Genomic DNA, 27,985 nt, shown 5'->3' with positions numbered 1-27,985 from the left:
GAGTCATATATATATATATATATATATATATTAATTCATTAATAAATAAATATAAATTTCCTTTTTTGTAATACATACGTATGATTATATTGTAATAATGAAATATTTTGAAGAAAAGCTTCATGACTGGCCAGCAAAAATAGATTTAACACATATAAATAAATTAACGATTTTTTCTAGTTGGATTTCAATAATTGAAATAAGATCAATTATGTTGATGATAAACATCTGTGTAACATCAACGTCACATCAACACGATTAATTAATTTATTGTGTATATGAAAAATATATAAGCACGAATTTCGAGGGAATCAAACGTCCCGAAACCGAAGCGTACGAACAGAGTTCCGAGCTAGGGAACACAAATCTCACCGGCAAGTAGTAGATCGGATTTATAACAGAACTGGCCAACATTGGGTGTCAACTAACGAAATCATTGGATGGGAAAACATAATCAAGCGGACTTGCATCTCTGTCAAGCAGTTGAATATCCATGAAAAAGATATAATTGATCGGTGCAGTCGACTGAACCAAGCACTAGGCGAATGACCGACCCAAGCACTAAGTGAGTGACCAACACAATCGGTCAACCTTAAGATTTGCTACTTTGTAATCTTTAGTTTAACAGATATGTCGTCGATTCAACATTCACACATTTATAGTAACTAACATTTTCTTAATATGTAATTGTATTCTGAGACCCCTATAAATATGAGGTCATGACATCAATAAATGTACTTTTGGATTCTTTCACTTTGAGATCCTCAAATTCTCTGTTTTTTCCACTTTTCTCCTCTCAGCTCTAACTCTCTGCGCGTCTTTCAAGAACACAATTTAGGATTCAACATGTTGAAAGTCTATAACATAAGAACAGATTTATAAACTCACAAATCAATAAAATTATCAAACTCATCCAACAAATCAATTTTAAGCTTTCCTTATTTTATTTTTCATTTCTATCTCAGAAGCTTTTGTTTCTTCTTTAATATATATATAAAGTCTTACTTTATGTCAACTGGTATTCAAAATGAAGTGCATGTTTTTTATATTTTATTATAATTATGAATAAAATTTCTTAGTATATTATAAAAAAAATGTTGACTTTAATCAATGAAACTTTTATGAAATGACATGCTGAATTAGATGTTTGTTATTCATAATTTGACTTTACTTGGTTACTAATATATAAAACACTGTGCCAAATAATCAAATTAAATGGGTTTATCTCAAATATCTCTAAATTACAATAATAAATAACCTTAGGTAATCTTCTCTAAAAACCTTTTAAGAGGTTAATTAATTTCTTAATAAATGCTTTAAAATAATTTTAAAAATTATAAAATAGCTTTATTTTATATACTACTAGATTTTCTTAGGTCATTTTTTCACTGCACTCACAAATAAACATAATACATCAACTGAAAAATTCTTTAAAAGCTTTGTAATAAAACATCACTTACAAGGGTTTATCTTAAAAAATTCATTAAAAATTAACTTCATCTTTTTTTCTCAAATAATAATTGAAAACTAGTTTTGCACTTTTAATTATATTCTCATTTGGAAGGAAAAAATTTCTCTTCGGACTCCGGATGTAGCTCTCGTGCAGAATCAATAATTTGTCACATGTGTTATATCGCGGAGATTATTTCATGGTTATTTTGGGGTTGTTGAAGTTAAACCGTGAAGGTTATTTCAGGGTTATGGAAAAAAAACTCATATATTTCACTTTAATAATCTCCAAATAACACCACATGTGTTATTTCAGCAATAACCATAAAATAACACCGTGGAGGTTATTTCGAGGTTATTGAAGAAAAATGCATATATTTCATTTTAATAACCTCTGTGGTGCTATTTCAGGATTATTGAAGTGTAATATATGAGTTTTTCTTTAATCACCCCAAAATAACCCCGAAATAACATTCATGTTTCCACTTCAATAACCCTGAAATAACCTCCATGATGTAACACATGTGGCAGCATATTATTGGAGTCCGCAGGTCGAGTTAGTCTGGAGCACAGATAGAAAGTTCCCTACATTAAACCAAGGCATACTTCTTGTTAACCGAGCTCTTAATATATTACTTGAGCACCTATCTAAGTCATTGTTATGTTGATTTTGCTATATTGTTTTATTTTCTTTATGTTGTGTATTGTAAAAAAAAACTGAAAAAGAAACATATGTGCATTATTTTATTCTTATTTGTCGTCGCCGCCCCATGTTGAGAAACTTTTGAAAAATCTCCATTCTATGATAGTAAAGTACCCATCGGGTGGGAAAAATGTGAACTTATTTGAAGAATTCTTTTAAGATTAGGAGTTCATGATTTCCATTAGGTATAATTTTACGGCAAATGAAAAGTTTTTTATAAAAAAAAAAAAAAAAAACCTCTATTTGAGGAAAGCGCAAATACTCGTCAGGCGGAAAAATCGTGAACTACTTAAGAGAATTATTTTTAAAATTGGGGCTTTTTCTATAGGTATATCGAAATCTTTCTGAGATGGCAAGTGAAATATTTTATTTTGCTCCCCGATCAGAGTGTCTCACTATATTAACCAGCGATTCTTTTAAGATAGTTGGGAAGGTAATCATTCTCCCGTGTGCACCTTAGTGTTTGTTGGCGTCATAAGGCTACTGAAATGATGATGTTAATTTGTAATCTTAGAGGCCAGTCACATCTTTTGAGATCACGGGTTAAAACTCTAATTTTGTCGGTTGAGCCTTTTAAGAACCGCGAGTTGAAAACTTTGATTTTTCTCCCTGACTGCAGCGTCTTACGACACTGACCAATGATTTTTTTGAGATAGCTGGGAAAATTATCACTCTCTCTCGTGCCCCCTAATGAGAGTTGGCGCCATGAGGCTGTTGAAATTTCAAATGATCACTTGTAATTAATTTATAATTTTAAAGCATTTGAGCTTATAAAATAACATAAAATTTGACTTATTTGAATTTTAAAATAATTGAGAAACTCAAACTTTTAAAATTTAAACCCTTAGGATTTTCAAATATCGAAGACCGGGGCTTTTAAATATTTAGGCTCTTATTTTTTTTAAAAAAAATTTAAAGTTCTGAGTTTAAAATATTAATGTTTGGATATTTCAAATTTAAAGCACAAGAAATTTGAAAATATTTTAAAAATTGCTTTCTTCAGACTCAAGCTCCTAGAGTTTGAAAATCAATTCAAAATTGAGTTTTTCGGACTTAGGCTCCTAAGGGTGAAAAATAATTCAAATATAAAGTCTTTTGAAATTTTAAAATCCCACCACTAGATTCGCAATACGCTTGCTAGCGAACAAACTATGATCTCTTTTAAAGCCTAAAATTAAAATACTTCTGAAAATATCTTAAGCTCTAAATAATTTTAAAATTTATAAGCTTCATGTTATTCTCAAGTCAAATGCAATGATTTGGTATCTATAACAAAATTTTGAGAGTTAGTTTGTACTCTCCTAAATTTTGTATCACTTAAGAGATTCATATAAACAAGAGTCATATGCATGATTTCGAAATCTCTTAGACTTAAATTGTAAATCATAATTGTAGTTTAAAGGTTGCATAAGCCTTCAAATTCTCCAAACTCTTTAAGTTACTCAAATATATGAGAATTAAAAGCTCGTATGTGCTCCAATCAATGCATTGAAAGCTCAAATATTATGTTTGAGATTGTTGCGCGGGCTAATCAGACTATCTTTGTCTATATGACAGAGTTTTGAGTCTCACTTAACTAGTCTGATCCTCCTTTTAAGAATGAGAGTCAACTTGACTGATATCCTAAAAGTCTAAACTGACAAAATTAAACCCCATTTCAGATATAAATACTTTAAAATGTTCAAATTCTCCGATGATGGCAGTGTTGGTTGAAGATTTCAACCAAAATGGTTAATTTTTAAATCAAGCTTTTCAAAATAACCAACAAATATGCAAATAAAATTCAATCACTTAAAAGCTATAAAAGCAAAATTCATCTGTCCTCCACAACAGTTTGTCAAGGGTTAAGAATTTATAATTGATTTCAGCTCACAAAGAGTGAATGTAATGTCAAATGTACAATATATTCACAATCAAAGTAATTGTATACCAATAAAGACGTTGCATAAGTCTTTTGTTTGTGTGGTGTTGTCATCATAAGACATCACAAAATAACATTTATGACCAAAGTCCTCTAACTAGGTGGTTACCACCAAATGACACCATTATATTACGGTCGCGATCGCAACTCATATGTTCCTCAAGTGTTTCTACCCTTTGAATTGTGAATCATAAAAGTACTATCAATTGGCATAAAACCTTCTGTTAGTTAAGATCAACTTATTTGTCTCCTTAGACAAATATTCACTCCATATCTATAAGGATCTCTTGGACGATACACCTCATGGCTGCTGACAAGAATACTTCTGCAGGTTAAGTTGACTACCTCTTCTGACTAAGTAGATTAGGAATCATGACGATCCAGGATGACAGGATCGTGAGATCTTGATCGTGTTTCATTTTCATTCCCCCTCCATTCATTTTAAGCTTCAAGTTGTGAATTCAATGATTTAACCCTAAATTTGTTGTTATTATATGTTGAATATTTAATTCATAATGATTAGACTTAATCGAAAGTGTTTATTATCGGGAGAGGTGATTAACCATAGGGGTCTGCACCTATAAAAAATCACGAATCCCAGATCAAAAGTCCTCGTAAAATAAGGGTGAAATATTTGGGAAGTGCTTATTGACAATCCAATCTAACTTCTAAAAATTTGACCCTCTTAAGCTCACTCTAAACAAAAATAAAAATGCAGAGAATTAACGTGGAGCAGTCGTTAATGTTTGGAGCCCATACCTCAGTAATAGAACGCTAGAAACTTGACAAAGAAATGCACCCACAACTGATTATCAGGGCTGCAAGCTTCAAAACGGATTCCATCCAAACTTCTGTCCAGCAACCAAAATGCTTATATTTGATTTGGAGGCTGAGAGCTGTAGTGTATATTTACCCTTTGAAACTGTTAAAGCCAGACATGGTATCTTGGATTTCTTATAAATATTGCATTATGCTAGTTTATTTCATCAATTTTTAATAGTCTCATCCGTTTTTTGGACAAAAAACCAAATGAAACATAAGTAGTTGAGAAATGGCAGCTGGATGTATACTTCTTTTCCAATTTCTGACGGCAAGCACATCAAAGAATAAAGTAAATGTTGACAAAATAAATCATGGTTATATATCGTTATTTTTAGTAATGTTACATTCATAGTTGGGTAGCTCTAATTGAATGGTAAGCCAGTATTAATTACCTGATTGCTTTTTAATGCACATATATTAGTCCAGAGGTCTAAGTATGTTATATTTCTTCAGTCTTTAGGTATCTGGTTTTCAGGCTGTGAGAGAAAATGTTTGGCATTCTGCGCAACCTCTGCTTCCACAATTGCTTCATGCAGAATATCTGATCCTTTCACATCAGCTGTAATCATATTAACCATGACAGATTTCAAAATAAGGCCAAAGTTTGCATGAAAGCATGAGTAGCTAAACGTAAAGGGAGAATGATCAGCCACATATAAGCGCAAGTTGCTTGAAGATCAAAGGTAAAGTCAAGTGCTATACCGATTAAAAACAACAACAACAACAACTTAATCCCACTACGAAAGCCTTAATCCCACTACGTGGGGACGGCTACATGAATCTTTTTTCTCCATTGCGTCCTATTTAGATTTTCATTTAATTCTAACAAATTAAGATGTTGTTTTTATACAAAAAGCCCAAGTCTTCCTAGGTCTACCTCTGTCTTTCTTAACATAAGTCGAACTTAAAACATCAACTCTCCTAATCGGATCATCAAATGGTCGACGTTTAATGTGACCAAACCATCTAAGATGGCTTTCTCTAATTTTGTCAATCACAGGAGCTACGCCAACCCTATCACAGTTATATTCATTTTGCATTGTCTCTAAGTGTAAAGCCTCATCCACCTAATCATTCTCATCTCGACAACACTTAACTTAGTATTATGCTTCTCTGCTTCTCTTTTAAATCTCTTTTAAAGGCCGACATTCAACGCCATAGAGCATTGCAGGTCTCACCACCATCTTATAAAATTTTACTTTCAGTCTAAGCGGTATTTTTATATCACACAAAAGGCGCAAAGTATTCCTCCACTTCAACCAACAAATTTGAATTCTACTATCAGCATCCCCATCTATATCACCATCGGTTTGAACAACAGACCCGAGATATCTAAAACATTTACACCTTTTAATAATTGGATCACCCAAAGTACACTTCTTTCAGTAGAGCTACTCCTACTAAAATTACCTATTAAACAACAAAATTAATAAAATTCCACGGTCAATCGGTGTTTAACATGCCAACTAAAAACTAAATGAAAAAAAAAAAAAACTTGAGAAATGAAATCAGGTAAGACCACCTCTACTTTTAGACATAAATAGGTTACCATTGGGTGATATGTTTCCTATTAAATGGGAGTAACTAAGGTAATTCATTGAAGCAAAGTTCAATATATGAAATGCTGGTTTTCTTTTAATGAGATATATAAGTAAAGATCATTTGGTTACAGAACTCTTTCAAGGTAAGGTTATACTAGGTTTTAGCAAATAATATTAGATTTCCATCTGAATTCCCAAGCACAAGAGATTAGAATTTTGTGTTACAAAAATAAGTAATAAAGCTAATCAAATTTATGACATCTTAGAGAAGTGGCAAGCTGTAAGTAAGAAAATGGTTAATGAATTGAAAAACCAATAAAAGCTAACACTGAAGGAAATGCTGATAGTACTAGGTTCATCAAGTCCATGCAAATAAGTTATCTATGACTTGAAAATAAGCATATTCATAAAAGACTTGGGCATTCAACAACCAACTTCATAAATATGAGCAGAAATTATGATAATAAGTATTATTCGATGATATAAATGTAATCATAACATCATATATTCCCCTTAAAAGGATCAAAACAGAGAACAATAGAACAGTAGAGAAATCATACATAGGGCTGTCAAAACGGCTCGTTGTTCGCGAACAGCTCGTGTTCAGCTTGTGTTCGTCTCATTCGCTAAGTTAACGAGCCGAACACGAATAACACAAACAAATATTTGTTTGTTCGTGTTCGACTTGTTTTGACTCGAAATACTACTAATCAATTTGATGAGTAGTGTATTTTTAAAAAAATTAAATTGACTACAGAGATACAAAGATTTATAATCAATTAAAAGTATTAATGAAGAAAATAGAATAAAAATTATTAAATTAGTTTCAAATGATGTTTTAAATCTTGTCTCAATGCTTAACATCTTATGGCTGCGTGATTAGGATTGTCAAAACGACTCTTTGTTGGTGAACGGCTCGTGTTCGGCTCGCTAAGCAAACGAGTCGAAAACGAACACACTTTTTGAGTTCGAAATATCAACGGGCCGAACACGAGTTGGGCTTGGGGGCTTGCTCGTGTTCGGCTCGTTTACACCCCTAATCATACATGCATCAGTTTAAACATGTACATGGACTATAAAATTACATCTAGTAAATTTTCTTAAATTTTCTCTAAAATTTAGCTTTAGTCAATTTTGGAAAGAAAACATGTTCTTAGGGAAATGAAACATAGCTGCAAAGTGTTTTAATTACATTTATTTCTAAACAAAAAAAAACGAGCAAATCAGGTAACAAGTAATACACCATGGGCCTCGTATTATAGAATTTTTTAGCATTTCAGCTATTAATTTAGATTTATATAAGGGAGGTAGCACTAGAAAAAATTTAATGCTTTGAGGCTTTCAGTAAAATTGCATTTTGATTGTATGATCAAAATTCATAACAAAGCCTCATCGCCTTAAAAGGACATAAGACAATAACCAAACAAAGCTCATGCTTGTTTAAGCAGTTTGTGATGGCTTAAATATTGCAGGACTAATAATAACTTAAAAGGTATTTAGCACTTATTGCATAAAAAAGAAACCTTGTGTGCAGGGAAAACAAACCAAACCTTTTAAGGTAAAAAATTGTATGTTTATTTATACATGCTATTTTAATTATATGTTCTTAGATGTATTCAATTCTTTCTTTTAAGATGGGATTCTCATAGTTATATGCATCATTAACTGATATAGGCGAGTCAAGAAAGTGAAATGAAAGAATAAGTATTTCAAAGATCTTTTAAGCGGGCGAGTAATTATTTTCTTTTATGTATTAAATTAAGATATTATTTAATAATACACTAAATTATCTTTTCATAAAATGCTTTTATGGTCAGAGGTAAATTGTGAACCAAGGAATTTATAAATGAATGGTGTGAAAATGAAAAAATGGGATGGTGATTTCAATGACCTTAAATGAAATTAAAAGAAGTGAAATATAAAGGTTTAAGTCATACAAGATTGTCCCAAGATGATACTGGCAGGGGATGCGATGTATCTATACATGATAAAAAAAATGGTAAAGGTGTACTTTCGGGTGCAAAATTTTTAGTGTACCTATGGGTACAATTTACGGATGCTTTCGAATACGATGGTAATCCTAATATGACTCTTAAATAGGTTAAAAAGGATAAATGCTTAAATTAAAACGGAAGAGGATAAATTTATACATAGCATAGCATTTGCATATGAATTTAATGCATATAAATATTATCATTACTCGCTAAGTTATAAACTTATTGTGAAATTTAATGATTTCTTTCAGGAAAAAAAAATTGTAGATTGATATATCTAGCAAGAGAGACTTAGTTACAAGAGTACTACAGCTGAAAGATGTCACGACCCGACCTGATGCTTAAAATTAACTAAGGCGGGTACTGCGGTTGGACGATATTAACATCTAACTAATTATCCACATTTTGAAAACTTCCAATACATATAAATGAGTAACTAATAATCCACAGGTACAATAATGAAATTTAAATCATCCAACAGTAAAAGAAAATCTGCAAGTAAAATCTCAGTTCACACAACAATATATGTTTATCCAAAAGAAGCAGTACAAAAAGAAATTATAAACATATCATAATAGTACTTATCAGTTGCAGTTCTCTTATAAATCAAGTGTCTCCTATCAGACATATCAACCTAAGAAATTTTTCTCCTGAAAGAAAACACAAATTGCAACCGTATTACTAAAATTTATTCATAAAAATTGTTGATATAACCATTAATTAAACCAAATTTATACAATTAACGCATATAACTTATAAATATTTACTTTATCTTTCTTTGAATGTCTTGATTCACCCATTTTTCAAATCCCGAGAATTTATCAAGTCTTTGATTCCTGATTCAAGCAAACTTTATCTTAACATCGCTTAAATAATATATATAATATAACAGCTTATTTAAAATCTCATATGCCTTATAAAGGTTTCAGCCTACCCTAACTCGCGAGCTCAGTAGCAAGGATTTTTTCCTTTTTCTTGTCCTTCAGTCTCTGTGCGATCCAGAAACACACGTAAGGATCACCGACTCTCCTTCCCCTCTCAACAGAGTCAAAGATCTCCTTCTACCTCCTTTTCTTCGGCTTCTCCTTCACCAGCATAAGAAGTCGTAGTTTCCTTTTCGATCGTGACTCGGTCCAAGTAAGTCTTCAATGTCGTTTGTTAGAAGTGGAACCCGGTCTGACCCCCCACTTCGGCTCCTGCCATCGCGCGCGAATCGCGATCTCCCGCGAACCGCCGCTCCCGCCGCTCCCGCCGCTCCCGCCGCTCCCGCCGCTCCCGCTACAGATCTCCGGCTCCCGCCTCCTCTATTTCACGAATCGTCGCGACTCTTCACGCTCCCGCACACGCAAACTGTTCCCGCCCTTTGTCGTTTCGTGAATGTTGCGCCTCCTGTTCGGGATTAAAGAGAGGCGCACGGCTCTCCTTTAGAAGAGAAGTCACGGTGTTCTTCTTCGGTTTCCTCGGGATAGAGGAAGGTTTCCTCGGAGCAGAAGAAAAAGAAGTGCAAGAGGTAGTTCCTTGAAACAGAAGGAAGAAGAAAGAAGAAGAAGAAGAGGCTTATTCTCCCTAGGCTTCTTCTTTGTGTTTCTCTTGTAAGTTTATCTTCTTCGGTATATCTCGGTGTAGAGTTTCTTCGGTGTATCTCGGTGTAGAGAGAGAATAACAGAGAGGGAAGAAGAGAGAGAGCAACAAAGAGTGAGAGATTCCTCTTGTAGCGAGGTGATCGACTGGTGTAAATTTCTCAAGTAGTAAAATCCTCTGCAACTCCGTAGACGTAGGCAATTTGTCGAACCACGTAAATCTGTGTGTTCTTTTCTGGTGTGATTTTCCTCGTTTTATTTTTTCGCTTCGTCGATCGTTCTCCTATTTGACTTTATTTTATATACCACAACAAGTGGTATAGATTTCACAACAACTGGTATCAGAGCGTGATTTTGGATCTGAGGAAGAATGATGGCTGCAGATGAAGTGAAGGTTTTAGGGATCGAGAAATTTGATGGCACAAATTTTGGTTATTAGAGAATGCATTTATGGGAAGAAATTTTATCTTCCGTTATTGGGGAAAAGACCTGAAAGAATGGATGAGGCTGAATAGAATTTGTTGGATCGACAAGTTCTGGGGGTTTTTCGATTGACCCTAACGAGGTCCGTTGCACACATCGTCGTCAAGGAGAGGACGACTGCAGATCTCATAGCAGTCTTATCAGGTATGTATGAAAAGTCATCGGTGAATAACAAGATGCACTTGATGAAGAAGTTATTCAACTTGAAAATGGCGGAAGGTGTTTCTGTTGCTCAACACCTAAATGATTTGAATACTATCACAAATCAATTGTCTGTGGAAATTGGTTTTGATTATGAGATATGTGCATTGATCTTCTTGGATTCATTGACAGATAGTTGGAAAGTCATGAGGATAGCAGTTAGCAGTTCTGCAGGTAAGTATAAACTGAAATATGATGATATTCATGATTTGATATTGGCTGAGGAAGTTCGCAGGAAAGATTCTAATGATGTCTCAGGTTCGAGTTCGACATTGAATTTTGATTTCAGAGGGAAATGGCATGACAGGAACTCAAGGATAGGGAGATCAAAATCAAAGTTTAGTAAACAGGCAACCTGTTGGAATTGTGGCAAGGCTGGCCACATAAGGAGGAACTGCAGGAATCCTAAGAAGATGGAGAGAATGATAGTTGCAAATGTGATATCTGAAGAATCACATGATGCACTATTGTTGGCAGTTCATAGTTATGTTGAAGACTTGATATTGGATTCAGGAGATTTGAATGTGGTAGGAAATCTACCAAAAGCCACAGTGCAGGGCAGTGATGGAAGTGAAGAGGAAAGTGGGTCCGGGGCACCCATTCCTATTGTTCCACAGACAGACGTTAAAGAACCACAGAGCTATGAAGAAAACTTGCAAGATGAAAGTTCGAGCAAGTGGGAGATGGCAGAACATGACAAACCTCCCACCAGGGAAGAAGACATTACATAACAAGTGGGTGTACCATGTGAAAACTGAGCGTGATGTCAGTAAGAGGTACAAGGCCAGACTTGTTGGAAAAGGCATTCAGCAGAGGCAGGATGTTGCCCATGCAGTGGGAGTTGTAAGAAGAGACAAAAGTGACCCAGGAAATAACTTGGAGGTGCAAAGCTATGTGGAGTCTGGTGATATATTGACTGATGGTGTTACTCTTGAGAACCTGAAGTTGTGTAAAGCTTCAGTTGGTCATCTGGAGTGAAGACAGAGCTTTGAGTTGCAGAGGTGGAGGATTCAAAGTGGAGGATTCAGTTGAAGAAAAGGGGGACACCGCCAGTGGAGATTTAGTTCGAGGAAGAAGATGTTGTAGTCTGTGTACCGGTCTCCAAGTGGGAGATTTGTTAAAAGTGGAGCCCGGTCTGACCCCCCTATTCCTCTCCTGCGATCGCGAATCGCGATCTCGCGCTCCTGCCTCCTCTATTTCGCGAATCGCCGCGACTCTTCACGCTCCCCCACACGCGAACTGTTCCCTCCCTTTATCGTTTCGTGAATGTCGCGCCTCCTGTTCACGGTTAAAGAGGGGCGCACGACTCTCCTTTAGAAGAGAAGTCACGGTGTTCTTCTTCGATTTCCTCGGGATAGATGAAGGTTTCCTCGGGGCAGAAAAAAAAGAAGTGCAATAGATAGTTCCTTGCGGCAGAAGAAAGAAGAAAGAAGAAGAAGAATATCGTTCTCCCTATACTTCTTCTTGGTGGATTGTGGCTGAAGAGAAATTGAGTTTATTTCTCTTGTAAGTTTATCTTCTTCGGTGTTTCTCGGTGTAGAGTTTCTTCGGTGTATCTTGGTGTAGAGAGAGAAAAACAAAGAGGGAAGAAGAGAGAGAGCAACGAAGAGTGAGAGATTCCTCTTGTAGTCGAGGTGATCGACTGGTGTAAATTCGTCAAGTAGTAAAATTTTCTGCAATTCCGTGGACGTAGGCAATTTGTCGAACCACGTAAATATGTGTGTTCTTTTCTGGTGTGATTTTTCTCGTTCTATTTTTTTGCTTCGTCGATTGTTCTCCTGTTTGACTTTATTTTATATACCACCACAAGTGGTATAGATTTCACAACAATATCGTCGCCTCCCTATCCTTCCTCTGCCTTCGGTCTCGATACAATACCGCAAATTCTTCTCCTTCTTCTTCTCCTTCGCACAGCCCGACATTGCATAGTGGTCGCACGGTTTTTTTCACGACTTCTTCCTTCTTCAGCAATCTCTCCCGCTATCTCTCGCTCGCTCTTTTGTCGAATTGGGTAACTGTGAAAGATCGTATGTTATGATTCCCAAAGGGTTGCGACTCTTCTGACCGCCCGAACCATTTTATTAATTTATTTTTTTATCATATTTTTTTTATTACAATCTGCCCTCCTTATAAAATTTCTTCATTGAAATTTGAACATATTAAATACAACAGCAAACATACCTCAATAAAAAAGTTGTGAATATCTTCCTTGTATCTCAGAGACCTCCCAAGAAGCATTTTTATCGGACTCGTGCTTCCATAAAATCTTCACAAATAAAATACCTCTATTTCACAGCTTCTTTACATCAGAATCCAAAATCCTTTTAGGCTCCACCGTTCGAGCTCTTGTCATAGATTTCCAATCCACCTTCATCTCCCAAATGTTTGAAGTCACTTCATCCCTAAAATTACATCTGTGCTGCCTAAATCTAAGGGAAGGAAGTCATCCACCGCCTTTAGGCTATGTAGTGTGAGAACCAACCCCCTCAACCTCCGTGACAAGAGCTCAAACTTCTCCCGGTATTCTGTGGCCGTCCACTCCTGAGTCAGAGAATAGAGTTGCTCGTGTGGGTCTCCTTCCCGAATGGCTCAAAAATGCTCCAACAAGCAATCCTTAAACTCCTCTCATGAGTGCATTGGATATCCTGCCTTCATCCACTGAAACCACGCTAAAGCCTTCCCTTCAAGCATAATCCCGCTTTCATGAGCTTCTCTTCCTCAGTTAACCCATTAAGTGTCGCTCCACCTGACAGACCCACCCATGTGCATTCTCCCCTTCGAAGATTAGCATCTTCAGTTTTCTAACATTGCATCTCCACCCCAACCTCCTCTTCCTCCTATATTTCTCCCCCATACATCTAGGGTGAAACTCCCTCCTTCGATCGCAAGCATACCCAACTCCTGTTTCCCTCCTTCCATCGTCCTCTTCCACGCCCCTTACACCATCCCTTCTCCAATTTTAGGCTCATCCCCCTCCATCAGAAGTCTCCACTCCCCCTTCTCTCAGAGTCCTAGAGGGATGCTCTTGTTGGTAGATGATTTATTCCTCATTGTCTTTTCGTTCGAACTCCTTCCCTTTTGACCTGGCCAAGGTTTCTCTGATCATCTCTTGGTTATTGCAACTGGAGCGATTGACAAAGTCTTGGATTGCATCTCCATGAGCTTTTTTATCAGCTCCTGCATTTCTCCTATGCTCTCAAATCCATCCTCCATCCGACTTTCAATGGAAAAAAACCTGACCTCCATGGTGGCGAACTACTCTTCCATTCCCAATTTGATCTGTCATACCTCTCCTAGCACATCCACTTTCTTTGTTGTCATCCAACCAAGATCTACGCTCTGATACCAACTTGATACGTTGTTGACTCAAAATTAGCAAGCAAAAACAGTGAAACGATGATAGATAGGTGGAAACATGTGAAATAAGGGCTGCTCTTACGAAAAACAAATGCAAATAAGCAAGATACAACAGTGATCTACTTTTTGAAAGGTATATCGGCTCTCCCACAACCCTAGATGTCTCTAGGAATACCACCAAAAGGAAAAAACACAACAGCCACCAAATACATGTATGAAAGAAAACAACCCCTAGGTTCTCCCCTTAATAGAATCCTCCCACAGCATTTGAAAACGTTCCTTTCCCACTTTCCCTCCAAACCTCCTCTAATTTCTCCTCCTTGAATAAATGATTATGGCTCAGTGGACCCCACCCCCTCATTTCCTTCTTTTGTGACCATTTTGGACTCCTCCGCTTCTTCATGCGGCAAAGGCCGGCCGTTTGCAATCGGCCGGTCCATCCTGGATCGGCCCCTGTATGAGCGTGACAGCTCTGAAACTACTTCATTTCTCCAATATTTGTAGAAAAATGGATCCTTATGATACTTATACTCCAACTTAAAGGACAGTTTTATTGCAGAGATTTTATAAAACTTAAAGTTAATAATTATAAAATAACATATCTCTAAATTGAGGATATTCTCCGGATTATTTATTTCCAGTTCAGTCTCTTATATTAGTTCATATATACGCATTATTATTATAGTGAATGATATTAAGCCATTTCCAATATACTCAAAATAAACAGTATGTTTAAATTTCCAACCAGACTGCTAGGCTTATAAAGCAAGCAAGCTGTTCCAAGAGATTTGAGAACAGAAAATTATGCAAGCTGAGTAGCCCTCGCATAACCTTCATGATCTTGGCCAGCAAATGGTACCCTACAAATTTTCCTCATTCTTTGCTACAATCTCCACCATCACAACACCACCCAGCATCCTCTAATTTTAGAAAAATCAATATCAAATCATTTATTGATAAACCAAAAAAAAATATAGCTCTTACCATTTCTTTTTGGCAGCAGCCCAGCAATTTCAGCAGACATTGGTAATACAGATAAAAGACCATCTTGACCATTTAAGTTCTCTTTATTCGGGCTTGTTTGAGAAGCATTGAACTTTACGATTGTTGTTTCAGCTAACCTCGCATATGTCGTAGCTTGACTATGGAGCCTAGATAAATTTGTATCCAGCGAATTCAGATCCTGCAGCGGAAAATTGACAACGCAGAATCAGTTTGAAAAGTGTACAAAATCCCTCAGGATTGTTATAATAAACTGTAAGCAAACAACCTTAGCATTGTTTAGCACTGATGACTTGTGCTCTGCATCAATTTTCTCAGCCAAAACCGTATCTGAATATATCATAGACAATACTTTTTATTCTGAAAATAAGCAAACGACTAATATGGAAAGTATCTATCATGAAAAATGAAAGGAATTTTTGTCAAAATAAAAAAAAATCAGACAAAAAAATCAGACAATACCATTGTTAGCCGGAGGCTCCACGTTTTCTAATATTCTTGTAAATGGAACAGGATTCATGACTGATATGCTTCGGATTTCATATCGTATTGCTTCCAATTGAGCCATTGTATCTTTAAGTTCTTTATGAACCTGAATTGTAAACAAAATAAGTGTTGAAATAGTAAATTAATCTACATTTGGTTTTATAATAAAAGTCATAAACTACCTCAGCACCCTCAGCCATTAGAATAATTATCCAGTAATGATTTTAGTAGTTAGGAGTAGATCATTATATAAGAAGATAGGTATCGAGGACCGCACCCATACTAACCTGTCCTGCCCTTTTGTGCAGGAAGTGCAACGGATTTTGCTCAAATGGGGATTCTCGCTCCCCAATTTCAGCAACTTCAGGGATCCTATCGACAAGCATAAAAATACCAAGAACAACTCCCAAGCTATTAATCGCCTATGCCTCTACAGTATATATCATTGTTGGAGAGCTCGGAATGCGAAACTTCATGGCCAGACCCTCAAGGTAGTTAGTTGTTACCTTCAAGGAACACGATATTAGTGATTTTGTGAAGCGCATTTGAAATGTCCTATTATGCTTGATTGACTCAATATTCTAAATCTAGTGAATTAACCAATCCTTCCTTGAGTGCAACCCAACCAAGTCTCTTCCTTCTAATGTACACTAACATGATGCTTGTAACAGCAAGCTTTGTTGTTTTCTTACGACATTTAAGTTTCTCCTCCACCACCTGATGAATCATCCAAACAGCTAGGAATTATTGTTGCCATCATTCAACTTATCCACAAGCAATTTTAGATAGAAGGAATTTTCGGTAGAAAACCTAGACACCTCAAAAGTAGTTTTTGTAATCTATCCCTGTTTGTTTTGTAATTAACCCCTGTATGTTTGGTTGAAGAAAACAAGTTGTAAGGAATCTTGTTACCCCATGACTTCAGATGACAAGTGTTGTAACCTCATGGAATGTGAATTACTATTCTATTCACCACCTCCATTTGGCCATCGATCTAAAATGGAAGGGAAGTGCTTCATTTCTATTTTATGTCAATTAGGCTCCATAATGAGCTCAAGAAAGTACTCCCTATCAAAAACAATGGAAATGAACAAATGGAGAGTAATTTCATTCGAGCTGAAATAGCAACTTTATCTCTTCTATGTTCTCTCACAATGGTCTCTTTGCTAATGTGTTTGATGGTGAAGAAGAGATAATTGAGCCTCCAATGAGTCACCGCTATTCCTTCAAAAAAGTCAATTAAGATGGACTCCTAGTGAGTGGCTAGACTAAAAAGGTGTGCAGAGGCCCATATTTTGTTTTGACATCTTCAAAATGTAGTAACAAAGGCAATCTCTCATGAATAGTTGCAATTCTAAAGTGTGTTTTTGGCCAATAAATGCAATGGTTCGGATTTCGTAAGAGTTTTCTTCATCTTGATGGGATCAAGCCATTCTCAAAGCATGTCTCCCATATTAAGGTCAGATCATCGCCATTTTTTTTGTACACAGCTAATCCCTGTGATAGAGGAATTAAACAACTTTATGTATGATCCCTTTACTTGCTGAGGCAGGCATGTAAGGCACCTCAATGTTTATGTTCATGAGAAGAGATGAGATGAGTTGGATGATATAGATGCCAAGAGGGGCTAAGATAAAGCAGGAGAAGATGGCAAGGTAGGGATGGAAACAGGAAGGAGGGAAGTGCGGAAGATGTGTGTGCTAGGAGTCAGGAGAGAGCAAAGGAATAGGAAGTCAAGGATTCATGTTACTAAGGAGCCTATTTTGTCCATTGCTCCTCAGGGTCATCAAGTTTTATATAATTTATGAGTTTGTTCACACTTATTTGCTTCCTCTTTCATCAAGCAATCAACATCTAAGGAGGGAGAAAAAGCCAACACGAGAAATACAAAAAACTATGATGTTGTGGAGATAGGGAAGCATAGATTGGCCAATGATTAATTCAGAAAGTGTAATTAAAAAAGGACCGAATAAATATATGGCAAAAGGTTTTTGATAGAAAATGAATGGTTACAGTACTAGTAATAGTGAACTACAGGATAAATTAAGAAAACCACAGAGATTTGTGAATATTGTACCTTTTTTCCAAGAAATATTATTTTGAAACCTTGTATATATCCAGAATAATATATCATAACACTAATTATATATTGCAAACTCTCGACCTAGCACCTAAATAGTCAACCTCAACTTTAGGGGCCATTTGGTTTGTTGCAAATAGAATATTAAGTTTAATGGGATTGAAGAGATCACCATCTAACCAAGCATATTTCAACATAACACACAAATCTTGATAGAATTCAAGAAGCAATATAGAAGATGCATTTTGCTCTATAAATAGACCTTATTCTAGCAAATTAGATGCTTGTTCTCTATAGCAAAATAGCTCTAAGGAATTCATTGTTCTGAGTAGGACCCCACCACAGTATTATTATCGCAATTGTGGTGTCGGTGTGCTAGAGAATAAGCATGAGCATCATCCAACAGCTCCCATAAAATGTACATCATGACCGTTTTTGTGATATAATCATTGGAGCTTTCAAATATACACTCCACCATTTGCAATGCACCCACTGTTACACTACAAGGCAACCATGTTTGCTTATGGTCATCATTCCATATAAAGCAAGATCACAAACTTGTTCGCATTGTAATTGTTATTTTATCTAAACTAACATCACAACTTTGCATGCACCATAATTGCCACCTCATCCAGACTTCTGAAGATCACTTGCGCTAAAAAAAAATTTCTTGTAGACCTATAATGCAAACTCGCTTGAGCCATAACCAACTTCTTCCAAACTGATGTTGCAATCTTACGTGCATCAAAGTCATCCCATGTGTCATGGTCATCATCTCATCCACAGATGTGTCACAACTTTGCCCACATTGCATACGTTTCTTTCAAAAACCTATGCTGCAAACCTGCTTAGACTATAGCTATTGTCACACCAAGACCAACACCTTAACACCTTTTGTGATATAATCATTGCTACATCCAAACCTATGTTGTACCCTAACTTATATCACAATCTTCAAACTCAAAGCCTATGCAGTAACCTTAATTGTCTTAAGAACATCTCTCTTTTAATACTTATATTGCAATCTCACTTGCTTTGCACCCAGATTTGCACCGCCATCATCTGCTTCAAAAACTGTCATAGCTTTTCTTGTGTGGCATCCACCTCTTTCTAAACATGCAACGCAATCTCACTGATATGACAACCATCTCCAATAAAGCTGTTGTAGCCTTCTCAATCAGAATTTCTCTGGCTATTTTTAGCCATGTTGTAGCCTTTTTGTTCCAAACATCAATAAAATTTACAATTATCATGAATGTGAACCTCCTTATTGACTCTGGCTTTGCCTTTTCAAACTACCTAAGAGGCTATACCTCCTTATATACAATCGCTGCTATAAGGCTCATTACATCTATTGCTATAGGGTCACTCGTCATTAAGATCAACATCGTCGTGGCCTTTAAGAAGGTTGTAGCCTCCTATCAATGCTAACTCGTTGACCATGAAGCTTTCCTCATTGCTCTCTACATAATCGACAATGTCATTTCATTCATTTAGCTCCAATGCATATTTCCTATCAAGTAAAACTGCTCGCACCACTCCAAGTAGCATCACCATATTGTGTTGTATATGAAATTTATAACGATAACACCAGTGAAGAACATATATTTACCTGGTTCAGTAAATTGTTTACGTTCATGGAGTTACAGATGATTTTACTACTTGAGGATTTTACACCAGTCGATCACCTCGACTTATAAGAGGAATCTCTCACTATCACTTTGTTGCTCTCTTTTTTTCTCTCTATTCTTCTCTCTCTACACCGAGATACACCAAAAAAAAAGAAGGAATACAAGAAGAAGAAAAATTGAATAAAAGAAAACCTTTTATTCTCTCTGGTATCCTTTTATCTTCTTCTCGTACACACAAGCCTTTCACAATGCAATGTAATTTGCCCGCTTCTTCTGCTTTCGAACCGCAAAAGGAAGTCTATTCTCTCCGCAAGTATGATGAAGAAGAATAAGATCAAAAGGTTTTTATTTCTCCTTTTAATCCTCTCCGCATGCAACCTTTGCCGCAAGCCACAAGCCACAAGCAAGAACTCCTATTTCCCTTCTTTTTTTTTTAAATTATTGGCGGGACCCTCCTTATGACAAAGGAAGAAGTGGGAGTAGTTATCTTTGAAGAGACGTGACTCTTCATAACAATTAAATGGTTAATTGTTATCTTAATTAACACTAAACCGGAATCCACATACATAACAAATCTCCCACTTGGAGACCGGCACACAGGCAACAACAACATCTTCTTTCTCAAACAGATATCCTCCACTGTGAATCCTCCACCTCAGCAACTCAAAGCCCATGTCTTCAAGCTAGAAGACCAACTGAAGCTGCGCACAACTTCAGTTTCTCTAGAGTAACACCCTTTGTCAACATATCAGCAGGGTTCTGGCTTCCACAAATTTTCTCAAGCATCAACTGTCCGTCATCCAGCAATGATCGTATGAAGTGATACCTGATCTGAATGTGCTTTGTCCTGGACTGAAATGTTGGATTCCTGGCAAGGAATATAGCGCTCTGACTGTCACTGTAGAGAATACTCATAAATACTCATATGATCCTTCTTGCCTAATTCTTTCAAGAAGCTCTGTAGCTATATCATCTACTTTGCAGCCTCTAACACTGCTATGTACTCAGCTTCTGTGGTAGACAACGAAACTGTTTTATGCAGATTAGAGCCCCATGATACTGCAGTGTCATCAATAGTGTAAATATAGCTTGTAGTACTTCTTCTAGTATCAATGTCTCCAGCTAGATCAGCATCAACATAACCCCGTACCTTTGAACTCTTTCCTGAGAAACACAAGCAAGTTTCTGCAGAGCCTCTTAGGTACCTCAAGATCCACTTCACTGCTTCCCAATGTTAACGACTCCCACTGCATGGGCAATATCAGGTCTGGTGCAAACCATAGCATACATAAGTGAACCAATAACTGAAGCATAAGGAACCTTACTCATGTAATCTCGTTCCTCCTCTGACTTGGGTGACTGATTCTTGCAGAGTTTCAAGTGACTTCCCAAGGGTGTGCCAACTGGTTTGGCTTTATCCATATAAAACCTGCTAAGTACCTTTTTTACATACTCAGCCTGAGAGAGTCTCAACATGCCTCTGACTCTATCTCTGACAATTCTCATACCAAGGATTTGTTTTGCATCTCTCAAATCCTTCATTGCAACAAATCCTTCATTGCAAAGCCTCAAATCCTTCATTGCAAAGCGCTCTGACATCTGCTCCTTCAGATTATTGATCTCCTCAATACTAGCACCTGCAATAAGCATATCATCCACATACAGCAGTAGAATGATATAAAAATTATCAAAATACCTGACATAGCAACAATGATCTGTCTGACATCTGTTGTACCCTGCACTGTGCATGAAATTATCAAATTTCTTGTACCACTGTCTAGGAGCTTGCTTCAGGCCATACAAGCTCTTCTTCAATCTGCAAACTAACTCTTCCTTTCCTTGTACCACGAACCCTTCAGGTTGGTGCATGTAGATGTCTTCTTCAAGATCCCCATGAAGAAAATTTGTCTTCACATCTAACTGCTCAAGGAAGAGATATTCAGAAGCCACTAGGTGGTTACAAGGATAGCAGAATACTTTTTAATTAACACACAATAATATATAGGATAGGTATATTTATACTATGTTGAATGTTCTAGCAACATCACATATCAAATTACGCAATTGCCCCTAGGTGGTTATAATGGAGGTGCACTCTACCCGCTCCCTGCCACATGGTGCGTTAGTGCAAACCTGAATCAGTTTCGGTTGTGAAAAACCATCTCCAATGTGTGAACTGTGAAAACTCAAAGCTCCTCAGCTGGACTAGGACAAGTGTGTGATTAAACTAAGAGAACCTTATAAAGGAAAATAAAAGTAATAAAAGAGAAACGTAAATAACATAAATATCAATTTTAAGTAAAAGAATTGGAGGAAACAAAAAAATATCCAACGCAAAGGCAAATGCTTTCAATTACTGCACACAATTAGTACATATTATTCTGACACCCTCATCTTACTAAGCAAAAAGTGCAACGGTGCATCACGCCGCACTATGAGCAATAGTGCATGTTATTGATACATATAGCTAGCCACATCACTTGCACCCATTTAATGTAGCACCATAGCTTAGACAAGCAACTTTGCTCACACTTATAAATAACACTGAAGTTTGCTTTTTGTTAGGTGACATTATTTATGATTTTCATCGATGCATGCCACGTGTAGAGCCAATGATGCTTCATTGAAAAATTATCCTTCTAAAACTAACTCCTAAGAACATAAAATCACTTTAAGAATAGCAGAAAACCTTAAGAAAACATCAAAATAGCATACTAATTAATTCATGGAAACTTCGAAACTTGAACACATGGCCACGGAGGGCAGGGCAATCACTGAAATTACCCATCACAAAAAGAAGTTTCAAGAAAACCAAAGTGGATGATCCCAACTATAATTTGGCAATAATAAGCCATAGCATTATCTTGCGATCCTATCTAACTAAGGAATGAAGGGAAGCCCCCATTGACGTCCGGGATGAAGTTGTAGTTGAAGAAGATTTTGGCCAAGCCATCCTTCAAAGATTTCTACATATAAGAAAAAAATTTCAAGAAACTTTTAATGGGATCCCATATATACATCTTTATGAAACCTTTACAATCTGCAATAGAACTTTGACCACTTCGGCTTGGTCATATCATGATCTCAGAAGAGCAAACTTAGTTTGATCAAGAGAAAGATTGTGTATGTGTTGCTCTCGAAAGATATAAATTAATCCTTCATGGAGTACATTCACCTCTTCCAAAATGAATTATAATTATCAATTAAGACTCTAACAAACAATCTGGATGAATTACAATTACCATGAAAGGTATTGACCAACAAAACCGGAACAGAAAAAATTTTTGGTGGTTTCACTTCTACTTTCAACATTAAAAATTAAAGTTATCAAGTAAGACTGATTGATAATATGGAAAATTGTCAAAATCATTAATGGATTCACATAACTCGAGTAAGATTTAGTGACAATCTCAAGAAGAATCGAATTCTTAGCTATGCAAGGCTCAAAATTTCAAAGAGAAATTACTATAAATTCTTCGCTCGCCTCACCCATAAGATTATAAAAGAACTATTTTCAAACAATGCTCTTTCGACTCCGCCCTTTTGGTGAAAAAGTTCAATTTGGTGGCCCAATTTTTCAATGAAGCTTCAAAAAGCCCTCCTTAAAAAAATTACTAAAATTCAAGCATTCATTCATCAAACAACAACAGCAAATCTTTTTTCCCCTTCAAACTAGTCTCGCTGTTAAAAAATCTGCCTAAATCGGCAAAAAAATTTCTTCTATTATTATAGAAGAAATAAACTGTTGAATTCCCAGCACAACAGTTTAGGCTAAAAATTTGAAAAACACTAACCGGTTCATCATTTGCTTGTTTCTGACAACGTTATCCACTAAAATTTGGTCAAGAAAATTTTGGCGGATTACGCCAGCAATTTTAAGTTCATCAAACCCGAAGGTCGGAGAACTCATTTTCTCCTCGTTCATCATGCACTCTTGCTCTCAATGGACGACACCTCTCAACACTAGCCTGCTCGATTCACCAAATTAGGAGTTCATTCAACTCATTTTTTTACATGAAATCGAAGGTAAAACAAACTCTCCATCTTGTACAAGTATTTATTTGTGATTTCATACTTTAAATCTTCCATTTTAAGAATTTGAAGATTTTGAGAAAATGTCAAAACTAAGTTCAAATTTGTCTATCTGAAAGATTGCACATAGTGACCACAATTACGTCATTGTAAGAATTATCTCTGGTGGGCAAATCTTCTCAAGTGAATACTAGGTGGCTGACATACAGGCTAATGGTGAGACAAATTCGTCAAATACACTTCTTCTCCCAACTTAAGCCCCTTGAGGCTCGATTGGCGAGAGACCTCGTTCATCTCTGCAAAGAATGGTTGGGACCAAGCCCGCTATGTGGATTGCATGAGCTCAATTTGGCTCATTGCAGGATTTTTTTTTAGAAGTGTCTTCCATGGTTTACGAGTTATCACCCTCCATGGACGAATTTTTTTAATTATCTAGCATTGATCAATTATCCACTCAGAATACGTAGGTGTCTCCATTCTTCAATATCATGATCATATACGTAATGCCTTCAGGAATCGTGTAGGTAACCTCTAATATTCATCGGCATCAGTTTGCAAAAGTATTTTTTATTTTAAATGACCTCAACAATCTTGGACATTAAGTCTCGCAGCATAGTCTGTGTAAGTAATTAGTAAATAGGTGGTGGTAACCTCCTTTCCATTCAGCAATCAACTTGCATTTTCTTAGGTTCAGCCTCAGCAATCTCTCTAAAAAAAACAATTTTCAAGCTGAAATGATCTGAGAGTTTTATTTCTCTTTCTTTTCATTAGTAATCCAAGGTTGTTGAACCAACGCTATCTAGATAATATGTATCATCCTTGCTTGCCATTGCAAGGGATGAGGCTCCTTGCACACCATTTACAAACACTCTTCCTTGTTGAGTTGTTGATTTTGAAGAGAGTATGCGCCTTCTTGGTGCTTGCTATAGTGTTATTCTTATCGTTGCCATTTTACTCTTCCATCTCATTGATGTTATGTGTTATGAATTCTCTGGTGCTACTAGTATTTCTCTATTATTTGGCCCTACTCCTTGTGTGACTCCTCTTCTTACTTGTGATATCATTCACTTTCACCGAGGAAAGAGTTGAGAAAAGAGATTTGTGAGCCAAAAGAATAAAAAATGAGAGAAATGCAATGATTCTCTAAATTCTCTTTCGGGCCAAAGATCCTTACAACAACCTCCTCTCCTCTTATTTACAGAAAACTCTCTCATATATTACTGAAAAAGTTCTCATTACAGATCGATCCCAAAAGATCTTTAATTTTTTTTTCTGTCTTTTTTTGGCATTGATATTATAATTAATATAATCTCTAGTCATGTCATGTCTTGACAATTGTTTTCAATAATGGCATACAGGTAACCCTCTTGTTGGCCAACTCAGCTTTAGGGGTAAACTGACATCGGCAAATTGAGCCTTCAAGCACGTTGATCTTCTTGAATGGACCAATTTTCTATGTTGTGGGGCAAATCGAATTTCCTTGGCTAGCGGCTTGGCTAGGTCTGACACTCATGCCCTGATCATTATAAACGAGCTATCGAGCATAGCTTGCTGATTGAGATAGTTGAAGTGGTTCAGCTGAACTGTCTGGTCGGCCGGATGAGTGGCCTGGCTTGTCCACCTGAACTTGGTTAAACAATATTCGGCTAAAAAGCAACACATGCCAATGATTGCAGAGTCATTTTTTATTTGCAATCATCATATCAAACTACCATATCAATTTGTAATCTAATACAACAAGGGTAAACTACAATCCATAGAAACAAAGCATGACAAAATTCAACGCAATAATAATATTATAAATTTCCAAATTCATCCGAACGTAAGAAGCATGACAAGCACCTGATTAACTTGGGACTGCTGCATTACGCTTTCAAATTGCCCACGAGCAATCTGAACATACCCGACAGCTCTTCCCGTCAGCCTGCCAGCTGCTTTAGCGATGAACGGGAGGTCTTTAGGCCCTTTAAAGATTCGAAGAATAAAAACTCAAACTTCAGCAGTTATGAAGGGGACTCGCGGGTTATAGAAAGAAAGGTGGTGAAAAGGGATCGCATTCAACTCAAATTTTTCGCATTCGGATATCAGTGGGTCTAAAGCGTTACCGATGAGAGCAGCGGTGGCGCCGATTATGACGAAGAGCTCTCCATATGAAATCCCTAGCATCGCGCGAATCCTTCGATTTGATTCCCGCGTGGCCGCAGCGACGATAGAGAACACGAGCTGATCAGTATGAGCTTCTTTTTTTATTATTATTTTGAAGTTGGGATAGAAAATTTTATAATAGTGCATCCAAGTAACTATACTAATAAAATCATCAATCATCAAACATAAAAATTCCGAATAAAATGATGAACTTTTGTTATTAATATTCTATTGAATACTCAATATAGTGAGCTAAAAACATACAAATTTATCATATCATTTTTAGCTTGTTTTATAAATAAACTTATTTTTGATAGTGTGCATCTAATTTTTCCTGACATGTGTTATCCACAGGATTGTTGAAGAAAAATTTAAGGTATGTTTGGGGCAATTGCAGTGTAAAAATTGTTGCAGATAAGCTGGTTGTTCATTTATTTTTTACAATTTTAAAACAACTATGTTGCTGTTGTTTCTGAACAAATGACTTTTCTTTACATGTATTATAATGTTATGTATAACAAAACTAATTCTGCTAGCACAATCCAAACTCAAAAGCAAATATCTAATTCAAACATTACGAAATTAAAATGAACACATCACTAAACGGTAAATAACACGACAACCAAAATTAAAAAAATAATTATTGAAATAATAATTAATAATATGATAATATTATTTAGAATGCACAGTATGTGTATGTCACGAGATAAGTCGTCCTCCGTGGAAGCTCTCCACGCCCAATCACTATAAGCGATAGAATCCTCCAACTCTTCCGCCCTCCGAAAGATATCACAGTTTTTTGTTATTCTCCTTAGACATCTGTAAAATTGTCTCACATAATTATGTGTCTACCGCGAAGCAAGCAATGAACATTGTAAAAAAAGGTTATTTATTGCCTTTAAATCACGTAATACCGAGTTCGTGTAAGTCACATATGCATATCACAAAAAAAATGTCATGTAGAATAATATCAAAAGTCATAACACTAAAAAAGAAGAGAAATTTGGTTGCTTTCATTGAGATTTAAGTTGTGAAAATAATCAATAGTGACATATAATCCATTCAAAAGAATCCTTATGTCGAATGTCTCATAATATACCTCCAAAACCATAAAAAAACATGCAATATTTATATTACATATTTTATTCACGGTTATCTCATCGACATCCAAGTGGAAAAGAATACATGCATAAGAAATACAAATTTGAGATTCAAAATATACATGACTTGCATAGAACATAGATGCAACAAACAATAAATGTTTTCACAAAACATATATGGTAGCAACAAAACACAAATAATCCCTCCATCAAGCCTCCAACTAGAGCATTTGTAATTCCCTTCCTCAACTTTATCATCTCCCTCACACATTCCCCATTTTAGGTGTAAGTCTCAACCAATTCACCTTCAGCCTGTGATGAAGTTTGTCCTAAGTGATATTCATATGTTTTCAACAAGGACATGTGAATGATCTTCGTCAGCCTTATTGAAATCAATGTCGTTTGGCGAAGGATGTCGCCGAATATAGTTGTTTAAAGTCATTATGACGACCACAATTTGCACTTGCTTAGAAAAAGAATATGTCGGCATATCTCATAATATGTCTAATTTCTTCTTCCAAACTTCAAAAGTCCTTTCAATGCCATCACGTAAGGAAGAGTGTCACTTGTGAAACATCTCTTTCCGACCCCGAGTGATATTGTTAACTCTCTTAAAATCAAAAATTTGATATTTGGTATCATGAAAGGGTTTGAGATATTCTTTATATAATGAATATCTAACGTCAACCAAATAATATTTTCATAATGTAAAAAATAATCATAAGTATTGCACAAAATATTAGTATTTCATTTGTTAATATTCAAGCTAACCCGGATACGGCTTTGGAAAGTTATACTTTGAGTTTGTGTCGCAAAATTGAAAATATAACTATTGTGTGCACTGTCTTCCCATACAGTCATAACAAATGTGAAACACATATTGAAATCATATACATTCAACACATTCTATGTCGTGATCTACGTTGGCAATGTATGCAATCTTTTACTATTGGGAACACGTGCATTCACATGTGTTCAATCAATCGCTCAAACACAATCGTAAAATAGTTATCAAATATATTAGAGATAATGTGTTCAGGTAAATTTAGAGAAGTACGAACACATGAAACTACCTTAAAATATGTCATATAATGTTAGTTCTGTGAAATTTGCACAAGTGTGCTTTGGAATGTGGGGACTTTAAGTATGTTAACTTTTGATGACAACTAATCAGAGCATTTAGCCCAACTCAAAAATATCTAATGATAGTTTCAGATAAGCGATGAAATCGTTCATTGACACCTCTTATTGACTCATTTTGTGATAAAATATAGAGGGTTATTGCTAACACCTTTTTTAAAGTCATTCTGGATGAGCCATGAAAAGACCTTGATTTATGTGTAATTCCTCAAATAGATCAGTGAAAATAGGTTGTGTCATTTGGAAAATGTTGTTAAACCTTGTGAAATGATCCAGAACAGCCCATAACAGATTTAACCCAAAAATTTTGATTTTTGC

The 27,985-nt window shown here is 36.0% G+C and overlaps 1 protein-coding gene across 1 annotated transcript; it reads right to left on the bottom strand.

Moving 5' to 3' along the window:
• Positions 1-5,189: 5,189 nt before the first annotated feature.
• LOC110030590 (sec-independent protein translocase protein TatB) lies at positions 5,190-25,517 on the bottom strand. The gene is made up of 6 exons (XM_020733368.1): positions 25,388-25,517; positions 25,125-25,246; positions 15,516-15,645; positions 15,322-15,383; positions 15,036-15,234; positions 5,190-5,454 (listed from the first exon to the last, which is right to left on the bottom strand). The coding sequence occupies exons 1-6, from the start codon at positions 25,446-25,448 to the stop codon at positions 5,345-5,347; spliced, it is 684 nt and encodes a 227-aa protein (XP_020589027.1). The 5' UTR covers positions 25,449-25,517; the 3' UTR covers positions 5,190-5,344.
• Between the last annotated feature and the right edge of the window lie 2,468 nt (positions 25,518-27,985).

The sequence above is a fragment of the Phalaenopsis equestris genome, unplaced genomic scaffold, assembly GCF_001263595.1.
Source record: "Phalaenopsis equestris unplaced genomic scaffold, ASM126359v1 Scaffold000741, whole genome shotgun sequence".
In the NCBI taxonomy this organism is placed as follows: domain Eukaryota; kingdom Viridiplantae; phylum Streptophyta; class Magnoliopsida; order Asparagales; family Orchidaceae; genus Phalaenopsis; species Phalaenopsis equestris.
This window is presented reverse-complemented; position numbering and strand designations above follow the sequence as displayed.

Excerpts from the sequence above, each read along its gene's own strand:
- LOC110030590 (XM_020733368.1), bottom strand. The coding sequence starts at position 25,448 with ATGCTAGGGATTTCATATGGAGAGCTCTTCGTCATAATCGGCGCCACC. Across the intron at positions 15,646-25,124 it reads AGCAGTCCCAAGTTAATCAG|GTTCATAAAGAACTTAAAGA; the intron begins GTGCTTGTCATG and ends TTTACAATTCAG. Across the intron at positions 15,235-15,321 it reads CAGTGCTAAACAATGCTAAG|GATCTGAATTCGCTGGATAC; the intron begins GTTGTTTGCTTA and ends TTTCCGCTGCAG.